Source organism: Hippocampus guttulatus, chromosome 17 (assembly GCF_054856545.1).
Source record: "Hippocampus guttulatus isolate MCC_2025c chromosome 17, RoL_Hgut_1.0, whole genome shotgun sequence".
In the NCBI taxonomy this organism is placed as follows: Eukaryota; Metazoa; Chordata; class Actinopteri; order Syngnathiformes; family Syngnathidae; genus Hippocampus; species Hippocampus guttulatus.
The window spans coordinates 12,646,817-12,665,083 of NC_141277.1; the positions used below are offsets into that span (position 1 = coordinate 12,646,817).

Sequence of the window (18,267 nt, forward strand, 5' to 3'; positions counted from 1 at the left end):
ATAACCCGGAAGTGCTTGGATAACAGCCGGGCTATTGCTGCATTTGAGGAGGGTAGGAAGGCGGATTATCCACTACCGACCTCAAAGCGTTCGAGATGAGTGTGAAGAACTAACATGTCCGATTTTAAAAATGTGGTTATGGTTCTAGTTCATCAAAATACATTTTGACCTACAGCAAACCTTATTTCTAATATCCTTAATTTATATACATAAATTAATATCTTATCTTCACAGCATTTAATTCATATCACTGAATAACTTGCAGGGAGATAGGGTGGTGGTACAGGTAGACTGATTAGCACGTCTGCCTCACAGTGCAGAGGTCCGGGGTTTGAGGTTCGATTCCGGTCCCAGCCTCCCTGTGTGGAGTTTGCATGTGCCTCCCCGTGTCTGCGTGATTTTTCTCCAGGTACTCATGGTAGGTTAAGTGAAAACTCAAAATAGTTTCGAGGTGTGACTGTGAATATAAAAAGTTGTCTGTCTTTGTGTGCCCTGTAATTGAGTGGCAACCAGTTCAAAGTGTACCCACCCACCTGCTGCCCGAAGCCAGCTGGAGGAAGCTCCAACACGCCCGACCCTCCTGAGGATAAGTAAATTAGAAAGTGTATATATATATATATATGTTTAGAGGTACTCCCGGTAGTCCAGTGGTTAGCACGTCGACTTCACAGTGCAGAGGTACCGGGTTCAATTTCAGCTCCGGCCTCCCTGTGTGGAGTTTGCATGTTCTCCCCGGGCCTGCGTGGGTTTTCTCTGGGTACTCCGGTTTCCTCCCGGATTCCAAAAACATGCATGGCAGGCTGATTGAACATACTAAATTGTCCCTAGGTGTGAGTGTGAGTGCGCATGGTTGTTCGACTCCGTGTGCCCTGCGATTGGCTGGTAACCAGTTCAGAGTGCCCCCCGCCTACTGCCCGAAGACGGCTGGGATAGGCTCCAGCACCCCCCGCAACCCTAGTGAGGATTAAGCGGTTTGGAAAATGGACGGATGTGTGTGTGTGTGTGTGTGTATATATATATATATATATATATATATATATATTATACAGAGAGAGAGAGAGAACGAGAACTGCCGCCGTTGGGGAGGAGACTGCAATGTCTCTGTGCTAACACCACCAGGCTCAAGAACAGTTTTTTCCACCAGGCGGTCGGGAGACTGAACTCCCTCCATGTTCTGCCCACACTGCCCCTACTCTTCTACCACTGCCTCCTTTTACAATCGGTGTCCCTCCCCCAGCATCTGACATCTGATTATTGCACTTAAAACAAGTCACGACCCGCAATAATCACAAGTGAGCTTGGTTGTCTCTTGTTGCTATTGTTTTATTTGTTTTATTTTTATTTAACATGTTTATATATTTATGCCTTATATAATTTTATGTAAATTTTAGCTGTGTGTGTTCAATGCACTACATGTTTGCACTGTGGTTGAGAGAGGAAAGTAATTTCATCTGTGCTGTATGTTACACAGAGAGCATATTACCTCCAGCCCGCTCTGGCAGCACTAGGTAGCTCCTTCAGGCAGAGACTGTTACACCCGCGCTGCAAGAAGGAGAGATACCGCCGCTCGTTCCTACGAACTGCTGAATAAAAAATAAAATGATGTAATGAAAAACAATTGTAAATAGCAGAGCCACCTTATCTATATCTATATTGCATTTATTTTGTGAATGAATGCAAACACTTTGTTTTTCTTCTTTCTTCTTTCTAAGCACAATCTTGCTGCTGCAGACTGTACATTTCCCCAGTGTGGGACAAATAAAGGATATCTTATTTGACAATAAATTCTGACTTGACTAGCCCTTGTGCTGCAGTCGCTGTAAATACTTTGAAATAACGCAACATACAATTTTACAAAAATTGTAAAAGTATTATTCCTGAATTTTTTTCTTTACATTTTTTGCCCTCTATGGACAATAAAAGTGGTACTGTGCTATGACCAAAACATATATGTGTGTGTGTGTGTGTACAGTATATAAAACATCCATCCATCCATCTTCTACCGCTTATCCGGGGCCGGGTCGCACGGGCAGCAGCTTTAGCAGGGAAGCCCAGACTTCCCTCTCCCCAGCCACTTCTTCAAGCTCTTCCTGACGGATCCCGAGGCGTTCCCAGGCCAGCTGGGTGACATACTCTCTCCAGCGTGTCCTGGGTCGTCCTCGGGGTCTCCTCCCGGTGGGACATGCCCGGAACACCTCACCAGGGAGGCGTTCAGGAGGCATCCAAATCAGATGGCCAAGCCACCTCATCTGGCTCCTCTCGATGTGGAGAAGAAGCGGCTCAACTCTGAGCCCTCCCAGATGACCAAGCTTCTCACCTTATCTCTAAAGGAGAGCCGGACACCCTGCGGAGAAAACTCATTTCGGCCGCTTGTATCCGCGGGATCTCGCTCTTTTGGTCACGACCCAAAGCTTGTGACCATAGATGAGTGTTGGAACGTAGATCGACCGGTAAATTGAGAGCTTCGCCCTTTAGCTCAGCTCCTCCTTCACCACGACAGACAGATACATAGTCCGCAGCACAGCTGATGCTGCACCGATCCGTCTGTCAATCTCTCGCTCCCTCCTGCCCTCACTCGTGAACAAGACCCCAAGATACTTAAACTCCTCCACTTGGGGCAAGATCTCCTCCCCGACCCAGAGGGGGCACTCCACCCTTTTCCGACTGAGGACCATTGTTTCAGATTTGGAGGTGCTGATTTTCATCCCAACCGCTTCACACTCGGCTGCGAAACTCTCCAGTGAGAGTTGGAGAGCCCTGCTTGAAGGAGCCAACAGTACCACATCATCTGCAAAAAGCAGAGATGCAATACTGAGGCCACCAAAATGGACCCCCTCAACGCTTCGGCTGCGCCTAGAAATTCTGTCCATAAAGGTTATGAACAGAATCGGCGACAAAGGGCAGCCTTGGCGGAGTCCTACCCTCACTGGAAACGATTCCGACTTACTGCTGGCAATGCGAACCAAACTCTGACATCGGTAGTATAGTGACCGAACAGCCCGTATCAGGGGGTTCAGTACCCCATACCCACAAAGCACCCCCCACAGAACTCCCCGAGGGACACGGTCAAATGCCTTCTCCAAGTCCACAAAACACATGTAGACTGGTTGGGCGAATTCCCACATACCCTCGAGGACCCTGCTAAGGGTGTAGAGCTGGTCCACTGTTCCACGGCCGGGACGAAAACCACACTGCTCCTCCTCAATCTGAGGCTCGACTTCCCGACGGACCCTCCTCTCCAGCACCCCTGAATAGACCTTACCAGGGAGGCTGAGGAGTGTGATCCCTCTGTAGTTGGAACACACCCTCTGGTCCCCCTTTTTAAAAAGAGGGACCACCACCCCGGTCTGCCAATCCAGAGGCACTCTCCCCGCTGTCCACGCGATGTTGCAGAGGCGTGTCAACCAGGACAGCCCCACAACATCCAGAGCCTTGAGGAACTCCGGGCGGATCTCATCCACCCCTGGGGCCTTGCCACCGAGGAGCTTTTTAACCACATCGGTGACTTCAACCACAGAGATAGGATAGCCCACCTCAGGGTCCTCAGACTCTGCTTCCTCCAAGGAAGGCGTGTTGGTGGAGTTGAGGAGGTCTTCGAAGTACTCTGCCCACCGGTTCACAACGTCCTGAGTCAAAGTCAGCAGCGCTCCATCCCCACTGTACACAGTGTTAGTGGTGCACTGCTTCCCTCTCCTGAGACGTCGGATGGTGGACAAGAATTTCCTCGAAGCCGTCCGGAAGTCGGCTTCCATGGCCTCACCGAACTCTTCCCACGCCCGGGTTTTGCCTCGGCGACCACCGAAGCTGCCTTCCGCTTAGCGAGTCGATACCTGTCAGCTGCCTCTGGGGTCCCACTGGCCATAAAGGCCCGATAGGACTCCTTCTTCAGCTTGATGGCATCCCTAACTGCTGGTGTCCACCAGCGAGTACGGGGATTGCCGCCACGACAGGCACCAACCACCTTGCGTCCACAACTCAGATTGGCCGCCTCAACAATAGAGGCACGGAACATGGTCCATTCGGACTCAATGTCCCCCGCATCCCCCGGGACATGGGAAAAGCTCTGCCGGAGGTGGGAGTTGAAACTCTTTCTGACAGGGGATTTCGCTAGACGCTCCCAACAAACCCTCACAATACGTTTGGGTCTGCCAGGACGAACCGGCATCTTCCTCCATCATCGGAGCCTACTCACCACCAGGTGGTGATCAGTTGACAGCTCCGCCCCTCTCTTCACCCGAGTGTCTAAAACATGCGGCCGCAAATCCGATGATACAACCACAAAGTCAATCATTGAACTGCGGCCAAGGGTATCCTGGTGCCAAGTGCACATATGGACACGCTTATGTTTGAACAAGGTGTTCGTTATGGACAATCCGTGACGAGCACAGAAGTCCAATAACAAAACACCACTCGAGTTCTGATCGGGGGGGCCGTTCCTCCCAATCACACCCTTCCAGGTCTCACTGTCATTGCCCACATGAGCATTGAAGTCCCCCAGCAGAACAAGGGAGTCCCTAGCAGGAGTATTCTCCAGCACACCCTCCAAGGACTCCAAAAAGGGTGGGTACGCTGAGCTGCTGTTTGGTGCACAAACAACAGTCAGGACCCGTCCCCCCACCCAAAGGCGGAGGGAGGCAACTCTCTCGTCTACCGGTGTGAACCCCAATGTACAGGCACTGAGGGGCAATGAGTATGCCTGCACTTGCTCTGCTCCTCTCACCGTGAGCAACTCCAGAGTGGAAGAGAGTCCAACCCCTCTCGAGAGAACTAGTACCAGAACCCAGGCTGTGTGTGGAGGCAAGTCCGACTATATCTAGTCGGAACTTCTCTGCCTCACACACCAGCTTGGGCTCCTTCCTTGCCAGAGAGATGACATTCCATGTCCCAAGAGCTAGCTTCTGCAGCCGAGGATCGGACCGCCAGGGTCCCCGCCTTTGGCTGCCGCCCAGCTCACACTGCACCCGACCCCTTTGGCCCCTCCCATGGGTGGTGAGACCATGAGAAGGGGCACCGACGTTGCCTCTTCGGGCTGAGCCCGGCCGGGCCCCATGGGTGTAGGCCCGGCCACCAGGCGCTCGCCAACGAGCCCCACCTCCAGGTCTGGCTCCAGAGGGGGGCCCCGGTGACCCGCGTCCGGGCAAGGGAAACTGAGTGCCATATATTTTATTCATCATTAGGGGCTTGCGAGCCGTGCTCTGTCTGGTCCCTCACCTAGGACCTGTTTGCCGTGGGTGACCCTGCTAGGGGCATTAAGCCCCAGACAACTTCGCTCCTAGGATCATTAGGACACACAAACCCATCCACCACGGTAAGGTGACGGCTCACGGAGGGGTATATATATAAAACATGAATTGGAATATTTCATATCACACAATTTTTATGCTTTGTCTTTGATTTAAAGATGACAATACGCAAAAATCTACAAAAATTGAGAGGTGGAAATTAAATAATCCCAGAGAAGTACAAGTCCTGTTTTTTTTATTTTATTCATTTATTTTTATTATCATTTTGTTCCCGTTTTAAAACGTGGTACGCACGACACGCTACACTAAGCATTCTTTTCCTATCACACCGATGGCATCATCGTGGCCAAATAAACATTTAATATTTGACTAGAGTGGTGCAAGATTCATTCATCCTTTCCATCGGTGATACAACAAAACACTGTTGTTTGATCTGTAACAGTATAAAACAATTTAGTGTGTTAAAAGCGTCGTCCTTGTTGTAGTCTAACTGCTGCGCCGGCCTTTGCAAGAGACGGGTTTGACTTGGTCTTGTTGACTGGAAAACTCTCAATTTCAGTGGTTTACCAAACTGCAGGGGCCGAAGTCAAAAACTTTTGATAAACAATTTAAACCACCATTCGAAGCAGCGTTTTGCGCAGAGGAGATCTGTAATTCGTTTATTTGGGTAATTAGATGCTTTGAGTGAGTATGTTGGCAGAGTGCAATTTATTGCTGAACGCATCACGCACTGGCTCACCGTGTCCCCAGTTGGAACGCCTATGCTTGCATTGACACTCCGTTTTTTGTTTTTGGTTTACTCTGATTAACCGAACAGCAAATTTGAGAAACGCATTGAGTTTCCGAAAGGTCGGAGTGAACCATTGCGCGCTCCTAGTTATTTCGCGCGACGAGTTTCCTTGAGATCCCCCTTTTAACCTACGTGCCTACGGCATTGCTATGCTCAGCGGGGCAAAGTCGTTAGCGCCTTTGATGCATATATGTCTATAAACGGTAAGAATTCTAATTGAATTAAGATGTCGGCACATTTTGCTGCATACAATTGTGCACAACGCTTATAATTACATAGAGGGACGTAGAAATATCCTTCGCAATGAATGGTAGTTTTTGTCAGTTTTTTTCTCAGATATACTTTTTTTCATAGCGTACGTTTTAGAATTCTTACTAAAGTAAACATTTTGAAAATCAGTCAAAAAATAAGCAAGTTACAACTTAATTTCAATGTCCATGTATTGCCCAAATCGGAGAGGTCGCCCCTGCCAACATGGCCACCACATTGGCCTGTTGTTTAGCCGTGCTCAACAATTATGCTAGCATATCTACCATTCATATCTGGGGGGCAACAATGAGCAAAAGGTGCTCAGTGTCACGGAAATCGAGAAGAAGCAAACACATACATCTCTCGCAGCGATGCAGTTGGCTCTAAGTAAAACATTTGGGCAGAAGCCAGTTAAATTTCAGTTAGAACAAGATGGGGACTTTTACATGGTTGGTTCGGAGGTATGTACCGATGTTAGCATAATAATTGGTTTGTTACTAGCTTGGTCCGGTTCTTCAGTCACCGTTGAAACGTTGAATAAATGTATATAACCAGTGGATGTATGCCTTAATTTGTGTTGTTTGAATTGTCGATCTCAGAAATAAAGAGGAATGTATACCGAACATGTGTACATACTGGTCAAGTCTCTGCGCAGTCAGACGTCTCCGTTGGTCTGCAAAGTGGAGAGGGGTCGGGTGTTTTTATTTATTTCACTCTTGTTTATCTAGCCTAAACTGTAGCAGACCCAAGATACGTGTGGGTCTTACCGCTTTTAATTTAGTCAGCAGTAAGAAAAGGAAAGGGAAAAAAAACAATATTATGTTGGGTTGCGGTCGGATAGCTGATTTGGTCCGAATAGACATTGGCGTTTGGCAATTCAGCTCTGCCTCAAATGGAGTATTTTATGTTTCAACTGGTCTTCTGCAAATCACATTCATTGTTTGATTTCAGGTTGGAAACTATCTGCGTATGTTTAGAGGTTCTTTATACAAAAGATATCCATCTTTATGGAGGCGGCTGGCTTCAGTAGAAGAGAGAAAAAAAATTGTAGCATCATCTCATGGTGAGTATAGCACAGAACCCAAACGGTTCCTATGCACATTCACTGAACCCTTCATGTGAAAAATAAAAATGTTTTTTTTTACAAATGCATTTATTAAAAACAGAAAAAAGTAAACACAATTAGTCTTAGTATAAAGTACACGTTTTTTAATTGTGCACAAAATGAACCAGCCAGTGATGGCCAAGCATGTGTGTCATAACTAATTGACAGGTTTAGTTGGGTGTGCCTTAACCTCCATGGCGGGCGCTCTGTCGAACCCCTGAGACTGATTCACCGAACCCCTAGGGTTCGATCGAACCCAGGTTAAGAACCGCAGGTGTAGCATCACTAGTATATGCACAACGGCTCCAATAAAGAAGCTCGAATTTGTATCAACCTAGTTCGCATTTTCTTCTCCAAATATAAAATAATGCATTGAGAAGAAATAACATTTAGAATTTTGAAGAAGTACAAAAGGAAATGTGTACAAGAATTGACTAGAATTCTTTAAATCTTTGATAAGCCATCTACAGGAAACTCTTCCTCATTTTTTTCTTGCTATTCTCCTTATTATTATTATTTTTCTTCTCTTGTTATTATTTGTTTTGTTCACCCTTCTCTTTTTCACCTTCTAATTGATTTTTCCTAAACTGGCCATGATGAGCCTGTTGCACCAAAAGTTTATGAACCAGACATTTTTTGTTTGTTTGAAAAGGTAGATTTCATATCATGCGTTTTTCATTGAATGTTATCTTAATGGCATACATTTTAAATATTGTTCAACTAAAACGATTATAACATCAGTTACAACCTAATTGCATCTTTTTTGCATCTTACAGATGGGAAAATATTATTTAAATGCACATTGTGCTCAATAGACTGCTTGAATTTGGTCAAGTCTTTTGCATTGCAAACTGTTTAAAAAATACGAATTGAGAGTTATCACCCAACTTCTAAACTTCAGAAAATGACAATCTTTTTTTTCTTCCACAAATTGTAGCCACCAGTGTTACTCTACTGAAGGCATCTGAGTGTGAGGAGATCTTCGAAGGTAACGATGACAAATACAAGGCAGTGTCTATCAGCACAGAGCCACCGGCATATCTCAGGTATTGCTTCCTTTAAAGTTGCTTATGCAGAATATTTTAGTTTCTTTTTGCTTGACATGTTTCTCTCAAATGTTTTACCATAAATTCTTTCTTTGCTAAACCAAGGGGGGCTATAGAATTTATTTTGTGATTTCCTTGCTTGATTTCCTATTTTGATGCATAATTGTCAATTTTCGTAGTTTCATTGAAGTAAATTTACGTTTTTCGGAGGCAGTGATGAACGCCTCTCGAGTCGAACGGAGGGAGTGTAGCTACATCTAGTGGATACATTGTAGATTGCGCCTTATAATCCAGCGCGTACAATATATGAAAAAAAAATTAAAATAGCCCATTCATTGAAGGTGCGCCTCATAATCCAGTGCGCCTTTTAGTGCGGAAAATACGGTACCCACACTGTTGTAACGTGCAGAATGTGGTTTATCATTGTTTTGCTGAAATAAGCAGGGGCATCCATGAAAAAGCATGTCGCAGTTTGCCAGGAAATTGGTGGCGCAAATGCATGACTGCTTTCAAAGCAACTGAGAAAGGAACGACAAATCTGTTGGTGTGAACAAGTCATAGTCATGAGTCACAAATGAGACAAGGGTCTGCTACTCTGCAAAAAAAAAAAAAATCGGAAAGTGCGCAACTGGGAGACAGACTTGAAGTGCACCGCAATTGTCAATTTCGAATACGCATTATCTGCACACCACTTATGTACACCTCTGCTTATAGCTGTCATTTTTTTTAGCCTCAGCGGTATCAGAGAGAATTTACATCTTGAGGGGGTTTTATGCACGTGCTATAACATAACTGTGCAGTTATTTGGTAAGATGAAAGACATGCAACAAATGTTGTCACTGAATATTTGTTTATCCAATTATGAAGGATTAAGGTATGTCCTTTTTTTCTGATGTCATGAGCACAAGTGAAACATACATGAAATCAAACAGTACAGATACAAAGTAACAAAAATGGTTCCATTTATACAGCAGTAGAGTTTACAAAGTTAAATATTTGACCGAGGAACTCCAGGCATCAGCTTAATTAACACTTCTTTTCCTATCGAAGGGAGCAGAAAGCCAAAAGAAGCAGTCAATGGGTCCCAACGCTTCCCAACAGCTCCCACCATTTAGACGCCGTGCCTTGTTCCACTACCATCAACCGCAACAGAATGAGTCGAGACAAGAAGAGGACTTTCCCACTGTGGTATGAAGATGCAAAACTTGCAATTGTACTGGTGGTTTCCAGGTTTGAATGTTCATAGCCAGTTGATTTGGGGGGGGGTATGATGAGTAAAATAACTGGTCCAGTGTGGCGAATGTGGGAAATATTTACCATGCCACTTCACATTTCACCACATCATTTGCAAGGCTTAAATCATGAAGTCTCCTACAAGCAAATACGATTGGATTGGATTGGACAAACTTTATTGTCAAATGTACTGTATGTGAAACATACAGCACAGATGAAAAAGGTAAATATGGTCAACCCATTGGGAGAAAAAACATAAAGTAAAGCATATGTTTCCTTTAGCCAGTAGGAGACGCTGGCACTCAGATAAAAAGAAGTTTCTAGATGTCTTCAGGCCTAGACTCATCCAATGTGTCAAATATTGACAAAATCTGATCATCTGGGTTAAGTTCCAGCGATTTTTGTAGTCAGGGCGACACCACATTTTCAAAAATTCAAAATGGCAGATTTCCTGTTAGGTTTAGTAGATGGCTCCAAGTCCATTTTTCTAAATCTTGGGCGGTTACATAGACCACAAAAAATTTCGACCGTACGTCCATGAGGGTTATAGGTTTACCTTATAGCCCTTGCATTCAGATTTGGAGAATGTGATCAGTTTTATTAGGTTAATGATGTGGATCAACTTTATGGCACGTGAAATGGATTGCTTAGTGCTGGTTTGTTTTGTCCCCAGATTCTGCATTATAGTGCATGTATGTGAATGAAATGCTGTCTCTCTGTAGCTTTGATGATCATGATCCCGCTGTGATTCATGAGAATGCTGCCCAAGTGGAGGTACTGGTTCCCATCCGCCTTGACATGGAAATAGATGGACAAAAACTCAGAGATGCCTTCACATGGAACATGAATGGTAACGCTCATTGCCAGGAATGCCATTTTGTTTTTCTTTTTAATAATAATAATAATAATAATACATTTAATTTATAAGCGCCTTTCAAGACACCCAAGGACACTTTACAATAACAAAAAACACAAAACAACACGGGTTGAGCAGCGGCAGCCAAAACGCGCCAGCGTTCACTCAACCCGAAGGTCAGAAAGAAACCACAGGGGAGGGAGAGAGGGAGAAAAAAACCCACGCTCGAACTACCCTCATTTTGAGGATAATTTGAGTGAGGCAAAAAAACTCCTGCACAAGCATATGACAGTTACAACAGGTCACAAGACATAAACAATGAAGACGGTGAATCAAGGGAATGTATGAGGGAGGGGGTGACGGTGGGGGACTAGCTTCCGTGCATATTTTCATCAGGGGAAGGTCGAGATAGCAGATGTTGTTTTGGTAGCAGGCTGCCCAAGAATTTAAGACAGCCTTGAGTCCGTGGCTTATGTCTCTTTAGTGGCGTCGATCAGCCAAATCCGTGATTTCTGTCAATATTTGAGCACGGATTCCAGTTTCTCCAAGTTCTTGACCATCTTGCAGAGACGCTCCAAAACCGCAACAGTTTGTGGTTGAGCACAGTCTGAGTCTGAGTGTTGGACATCCGCACTATGCCATCCTTAGACCGGCAGCCTCTTCACTTCCAATAGAGTCGCTCCCGTCAGTTGAATTTTGCGATAGATCAGGAAACTGCTAACACCAAACAGCAGCATACCTGTTATCGGAAGGCCGATTATGTAGATGTCATCCACATCCTCAACGGACAGTGTTGACAGGCACACCATTCTCCGCTTCCTCCAAGGATCTAGGGTGTACCCAGCAGCAAAAGTCCCCGAGGGGCAAGTAGGCTCCCCACTGCCTGCTCTTCTCGTTGAGAAAATTTTGTCGATGACATTGAGAGACCAGCCAACCAATTCCATGTTTGTTTTTAGGATGAAAATATGACGGGAGGCTAGGAAAAGTCAGACAAAAGACAGCACAACGACTGAGTGGCGAGCAGGGAAGGGTGGGGGTGGGGTGGGGGACAGCGCAGAAAGCAAAAGCGTCCGCGTTCGTCGAGAGCCAAGCAAGAAGTTTTTAACTTTGACTCCATTTCCCAACAGAAAAGCTGATGACCCCAGAGATGTTTGCAGAAATTCTGTGTGATGACTTGGACCTGAATCCTCTGACCTTTGTCCCTGCCATCACCTCAGCCGTACGTCAGCAGATTGAGTCATACCCCACTGACAGCATTTTAGATGAGCAGGCAGACCAGAGAGTCATCATCAAGGTGGGTTCTGAAGCAAAGCAAAGTTTCAACCATTCAAAACTCTTCCCAGGAGTCCATAAAATCACACCAATGACCAAGATTTGGAGGTCACTTGACAACCCCTATTTTTCATCTTGCTGAAATTAGTCTCTTAATTTTAAATTAAACTTGAGCCGCGAGCAGCAATGAAGAGTCCTCACAGCCCAAACCACTTTGGGGTAATGGAATTAGAATTTTTTGAAAATGGGACAGTAAAACCTTCTAACATATGATTCTTTGTTTTTTTTTGTTTGTTTTTTGTTTTTTTGTTTGTTTTTCTCCAGACCTAATATGTTTGGAACCTGTCATGAGTTTTCGTGCATGTTTGGACCCTCATTTTCTCAAGTCCCCCCAATTTTTTTTTTTATCTCAAAAACCTGGTATTCAGACAGGTGTGTAGACATTTTTTTAATGCAATATAAGTTGGTGAACAGAGGTTCCACTTTACAACTATATTACTGCATTAGTTGAAAACACGATTTACCTGAATTTAGAGCTTTTAAGTGAATAAAATAATTTTATTGGGCATGATTTAATTGTAATATTTTTGTTATATTATTCATCTCATGATTTCAATCAAATAATATTTACTATTTGTATGCAAGTTCAAGTGCAATATGTCTCCTGTCAGGAAAAATAAATCATAATCCACGAACACAAATGTGGCACAATTTGCTGTGTTCATTTGTGGAATCATTTCTGTGTTCAAAGGCTTGAATTATTTACGTTTCTTTTTTTTAACTTTTGCCTTTAGTGAAATATTTTCTTATTCTTAATTTCTTTCTGATTGAGGCTGAGATGGCCAGTTTAATACATTTAAGGTATTACTGTTTTAATTAAGAGGTCTGTGTGTGTGTGTGTGTGTGTGTGTGTGTTTTCTTTTTAATGCAGCTCAACATCCATGTGGGAAACATCTCACTTGTGGACCAGTTTGAATGGGACATGTCAGAACATGAAAACTCCCCTGAGTCCTTTGCACTGAAGTTGTGCTCAGAACTAGGTCTTGGGGGTGAATTTGTGACAACAATTGCCTACAGCATTCGAGGACAACTTAGCTGGCACCAGAGAACATACGCCTTCAGGTAACTCTCACATGTCTAGGTGCACTGTGTTGTCATTTACTCTCCTGCTTAATACAATAAGGACTTTTTGAATGACTTCTTGCTTAAATCAGGCACAAATAAAATTGAAAGTAGTGTTGTTTTCTTTGCAAACAGTGTGTTGCCACGCCAACAACTTTATGCCAAAATTGAAAAACGTTGTGTTCCAGCATCGTGATGGCCGAACACATGCGAGCAAATATAAGGTCAATTTGGTTAACTTGCTGGAAGGAAAACATCAAAGAATAAACATATTTTTCTTTCATCTGGTATGAAGCGCTACCACTACGATGAGTTTGTAGGCCTAGACTCATCAAATTTGACAAGACATGTGGGTCACGTCATAGCCGCTTTTGTAGTGAAGGTTACGCCGAATGTTCAAGGAAATTCAAAATGGCAAACTCCTGGTTACGTTGAGCAAATGACAATGTCCTAAGCACTGGGCGGGCTTCTCATGTGGTCCTCACGGGCTACCTGGTGCTTGCGAAAACCACGTTGGTGACCCCTGTCTCACAAGGGTGCAAAAGTATGACGCCTGTAAATGTTCAAAAATGGGCCAAAATTGGACATTCAAAAATTCATAGCTCACTTCCTGTTCATTTCAGACCAGGCTTATAATTGAATTTTTTGCTACTATTAGTTCACACAATAAACTCAGAAATTATTGATTATTTTGCCAGGTCTGAAGCCTTTCGCGAAAGCTCACCAACAATCGGGCATAAACATTCTTCCGACTAAATATGAGGTAGATCTGGTAAAAACATCAAAGAATAAATCATACAGTTCTTTTTGCCAGTAGGTAGGTTACCACTACGACGAAAAATAAGTTGTTTAATGTATTCAGGACTACTTCTCATGAAATGTGTGAAATTTTGACACAATATGATCCTGTCAAGTTACAGCAGCTTTTGTTGTAACGGCGATGACAAATTTTGAAGGAAATTTATATAAAAATATCAGGAAATACTTCTAGTGGATCTTGGTGAAATGTGCAACCAGGGCTTTGTTGTTGAAAACAAAAAGACACAGGACTAACAACGCATTGATGAAAAGCTTTATGCATGCCAGACTAAACAATTTCTGGAATAGTGTTTCTCAACCTTGAGCGATGAATGAAGATGAATTAATTACATATTTGTTATTAATAAACCATAATGTGCTAACAAATTAAGTGAAATTGGATTATTGGATTCTCCGTTGATGATCTCTGGGCACCTTGGTTGGAAATCACTGTTCAAGAATATGCCATAGGCAGAATTTTAGACATATTTGCGCAAAAGAAATTCAAGCTCCATTTGATGAAAAACATGCCCTCTAAACTTGGAGGTTGAACTGTCTTTGTGCTTGTTGTCATGAAAGACTTCCACGAGTCTCAAAACGTACTCAAATTTGATAAGACTTAAGAATAGCAGTTTCCTTCAGTTTTTCATTGATAAGGTTTCTACAGCTCGGACTCTTGTTTCAAAGACCACATTTGACCCCTATGTCCATGTTCCAGGTTCAGTTGTGTTGAATTATTTTGAAGCTGTGTCCTTGAGTGGTTTAGGGTCCTGCAGTATTATAGTATATATTATTATATTATTATATATCCATCCATCCATTTTCCGAACCGCTTGATCCTCACTAGGGTCGCGGGGGGTGCTGGAGCCTATCCCAGCCATCTCCGGGCAGTAGGCGGGGGACACCCTGAATCAGTTGCCAGCCAATCGCAGGGCACACAGAGACGAACAACCATCCACGCCCACACTCACACCTAGGGACAATTTAGAGCGTCCAATCAGCCTGACATGCATGTTTTTGGAATGTGGGAGGAAACCGGAGCACCCGGAGAAAACCCACGCAGGCCCGGGGAGAACATGCAAACTCCACACAGGGAGGCCGGAGCTGAAATCGAACCCGGTACCTCTGCACTGTGAAGCCGAGGTGCTAACCTAGTATTATATAGTATATAGTATTATAGTATATATATAGTATATAGCTGACAGAACCTTTTGTGTTAGCCTTGGATGCTTTGAGTCACAAACTGCTCCACTGCCGTGTGGTGTTTCACAGGGCTCAATTCTGAGGCCTGTGCTGTTCTCACTATCTGCTCCCATTGGGTTCCATTTTAAAGAAACATGGTATTTCCTTCTACTGCTACGCAGATGGCTGTCAGAGCTATGTCACGCAAAAAAGACTCTTTCTCATTGAGACCACTTTTATCCTGTCTGGAGGAAATGAAGACCTGGATGGCACTAAATTTCTTGCATTTCAATGAAAAGATGATCAAAGTGGTGGTGTTTGGTCCCAGTGGCCCTTGTACTGCATACTGTCCTGCGGACTTGGTTCTTAAGATGGACAAAGATTTTAAATTGGACCGGCAAATTGGTGCCGTTGTGAAATCCAGCTTCTTTCATCTCAGGCAGCTGGCTAAAGTAAAGCCTCTCCTTTCCCAGGATCACTTCAAACAGTAATTCATGCATTTGCTACATATCGGCTGGATCACTGTAATGCACTTGAGCCAAATCCTCCATGAAACATCTACAGTTGGTCCAGAATGCTGCTGCTCACCTCTTGACTGGTACTCCTAAAATGGACCACATAACTGATACTCTGGCATCCCCTTCACTGGCTCCCTCGACATTTCAGAGTTGGTTTCAAGATCCTATTATTTGTTTTCAAATCTTTAAATAGCCTATCCCCACTTCACCTTTCTGAGCACCTCCCCCACTACGCACCTGCCCATTTCCTCAGGTCTGCAAACCAGACACTATTAGAGGTACCAAGAACTAAGCGGAGGCTCAGAGGGGATCGAGCCTTTTCCATTGCTGGTCCCTCTCTTTGGAATAACCTCCCACTGAACATTTGGCAATCGCTGCCCATCTTTAAAACTCATCTTAAAACAAATTATTATTCTTTGGCTTTTGACTCACCATGGGACTTGATTTTTTTTAGTTTTACTGTTTTTGTGCTTTCTACTGCCTTTGTTATTAACTTATTGTTTTGTTTTTTGTTGTATGAATTATTTTTGCTCCATGTACAGCACTTTGTATAAAGCGGTGGTTGTTTTAAAGTGCTCTATAAATAAGAAAATAAGAAATAAGAAAACCTTTATTAGTCTCGCAATGGAGAAATTCCCAATTCACAGCAGCAAAGTTATGAAAGGAAGTAGAACAACAAAATATAGGAGCTGCTGAAAAGGCAGCCACTCTCGCGGCGCCATTTTGAAGTCAAAATAACAAAAATAACACATAGGACACAGACAGCCGTGCAATCTTCACCAATTTTCTGCATACATTTTGTTTTCTGAAGCACCACCTCATGTCCGCACTTGTGGAGAACTGGATTTAGACTGAATCTGATGTATTAATTTTGCTTGCAGTGAGAACCCACTCCCAACAGTAGAGATTGCCATTCGTAACACAGGTGATGCAGACCAGTGGTGTCCTCTGTTGGAGACACTCACAGATGCTGAAATGGAGAAGAAGATCCGAGACCAAGACAGGAACACAAGGTGAGGCACATGTATCCAAACTAGCACAGCATACGGGTATACTGAGTCTACAGTATGTACATATAGGATTTACAGACCTTCCATGATGCTTGCAAAAATCTTGACCAATATTTCAAATTGTCATATGTAATAAATAACGGGATATTGCAAGCAATTGCATTTTCTTGTTGAATTTTTCCAGGAACTTGAACAATATTTGAACAAACTATGATTTGACAACAAACTATGAAAAAATGTTTTTTGGGGGGGGGGGGGTAATTTGACTTTATGACTAAAGGTTCAACTGTTTATGAGGGGTGTCAAAGAAGCCATCTATTACATCTAAAAACTAAAAAACTGATTATTTGATCAGAGGTGGTCAGCTGTCATGAGCTTACTCCACTACAACATTGGTTTTAGGTTTCTTTTTTTTCAGACAATTATTTTTTCCAGTAAATATAAATCTCTTAACTTGCTGACAATTTCTGATGAAGGCCTGAAAGCAAGGTTGTAAGAGAGTTCTCTTTACTGGAAAAAAACAATTGTCTGGGGGGGGAAAAAAAAAAGGAAATCTAAAACCTATCATCAGCAGAAGACAAGATGCCCGCCATAACTCAAACCAAAAATCTCTCTCTCAGCAATCTTCTGACACTGTGAGCTAAGTGGCAGATTTCGGAACAAAGGAGCCACATATGACCACCTCTGAAATGTCACTCCCACCTTGTGATAAAGAGGCATAGAATTTGACAACTCTTCAACAATGGAGACAGCTCAAATTTTGAACTACGACTATAGCCTGAATAGATTTCATTATTCTGCAAATTGTACGTATTTTAAGATAATGGTAATATAATGTTTCTTTTTAGACGTATGAGACGACTGGCCAACACTGCTCCATCCTGGTAGGAGGAGATTTGAAGGTACAGCTGATGATTACTCCTACAAGACATCCTCTGGAGACCCAGACGTTACTCACACACGCATATATACACACCGTAAATATATCCATATGTAGTCAGTGCTCACACTTTGAGGATAGTGACAGTGTAAAGTTATTTCGGAACAAAGGACCCACATATGACCACCAATGAAATGCCAGTCCCACCTGTGACTTTAGTATAAAATGTGACAATTCTTCAGCAACAAAAGTGCCACTTGTCTTAGATTCAACAGTCTTTGGACTACAGCTTTACACATCACCTTTTAATTGGCATATACATTCATGCTGTAGCTGCTTGGAGCAAGATTACCTGATACACTGTTTCAACATATAGGATTATAACACTCACCAAGCCAAATTTGTTATTCAAAAAATACCTGTGCCACAAAATGCAGGTAGAAGGTCTGAAGAAAAAAAAAAAACCTCTCAAATTTTTCCTGGTGGCCTTATTTGGTGTTTCTAAAATGGCCGAAATGATGAGCACGATGCATGTTGATTCCAGCTAGGCTTAAGACATGTTTATATGTAGAGGCAGTAGATCAATTGTTTTGGCCCAGTTGCATATGTTAACACTTAGTTCATACTGTATACTATAATTTCATTTGTTGGAATTATAATTGTTGGCATGTGTACTTGTAACACTGTATATCCTAGCCTGTTCTCTTTGTAAAACGTTGTTTTGTATTGAAACAATAAAAGAACTTGCTCAAAAGTGTTTGCTTATCGACTGTATAGTAGGCGTACCCAATACATCCATTGCGATCGACTGGTAGCTCCCGGACTACCAGCAATCACGAGGGGTGTAGAGGGGAAAAAAAACCCAACCCAAAACATTTGTGTGTCTGTGTGTGTGTATTAATATGGTATATTTTTGTATTAGTGCACACCATACCCTTAGCATCCTATCAGTCTCACTTTCAT

The 18,267-nt window shown here is 43.3% G+C and overlaps 1 protein-coding gene and 1 long non-coding RNA gene across 2 annotated transcripts; both read left to right on the forward strand.

Annotated features, from left to right (window-relative positions):
* LOC147192161 (uncharacterized) lies at nucleotides 1–1,806 on the forward strand. The gene is made up of 2 exons (XR_015103450.1): nucleotides 1–1,292; nucleotides 1,472–1,806. It is a non-coding gene; the product is annotated as an uncharacterized LOC147192161 (long non-coding RNA).
* Nucleotides 1,807–6,570: 4,764 nt separating this feature from the next.
* LOC147192162 (SWI/SNF-related matrix-associated actin-dependent regulator of chromatin subfamily B member 1) lies at nucleotides 6,571–18,058 on the forward strand. Its single transcript, XM_086135499.1, has 9 exons — nucleotides 6,571–6,743; nucleotides 7,234–7,345; nucleotides 8,325–8,433; nucleotides 9,484–9,621; nucleotides 10,389–10,516; nucleotides 11,650–11,816; nucleotides 12,726–12,916; nucleotides 16,296–16,427; nucleotides 17,273–18,058. The coding sequence occupies exons 1-9, from the start codon at nucleotides 6,654–6,656 to the stop codon at nucleotides 17,310–17,312; spliced, it is 1,107 nt and encodes a 368-aa protein (XP_085991625.1). The 5' UTR covers nucleotides 6,571–6,653; the 3' UTR covers nucleotides 17,313–18,058.
* The last annotated feature ends 209 nt before the right edge of the window (nucleotides 18,059–18,267 follow it).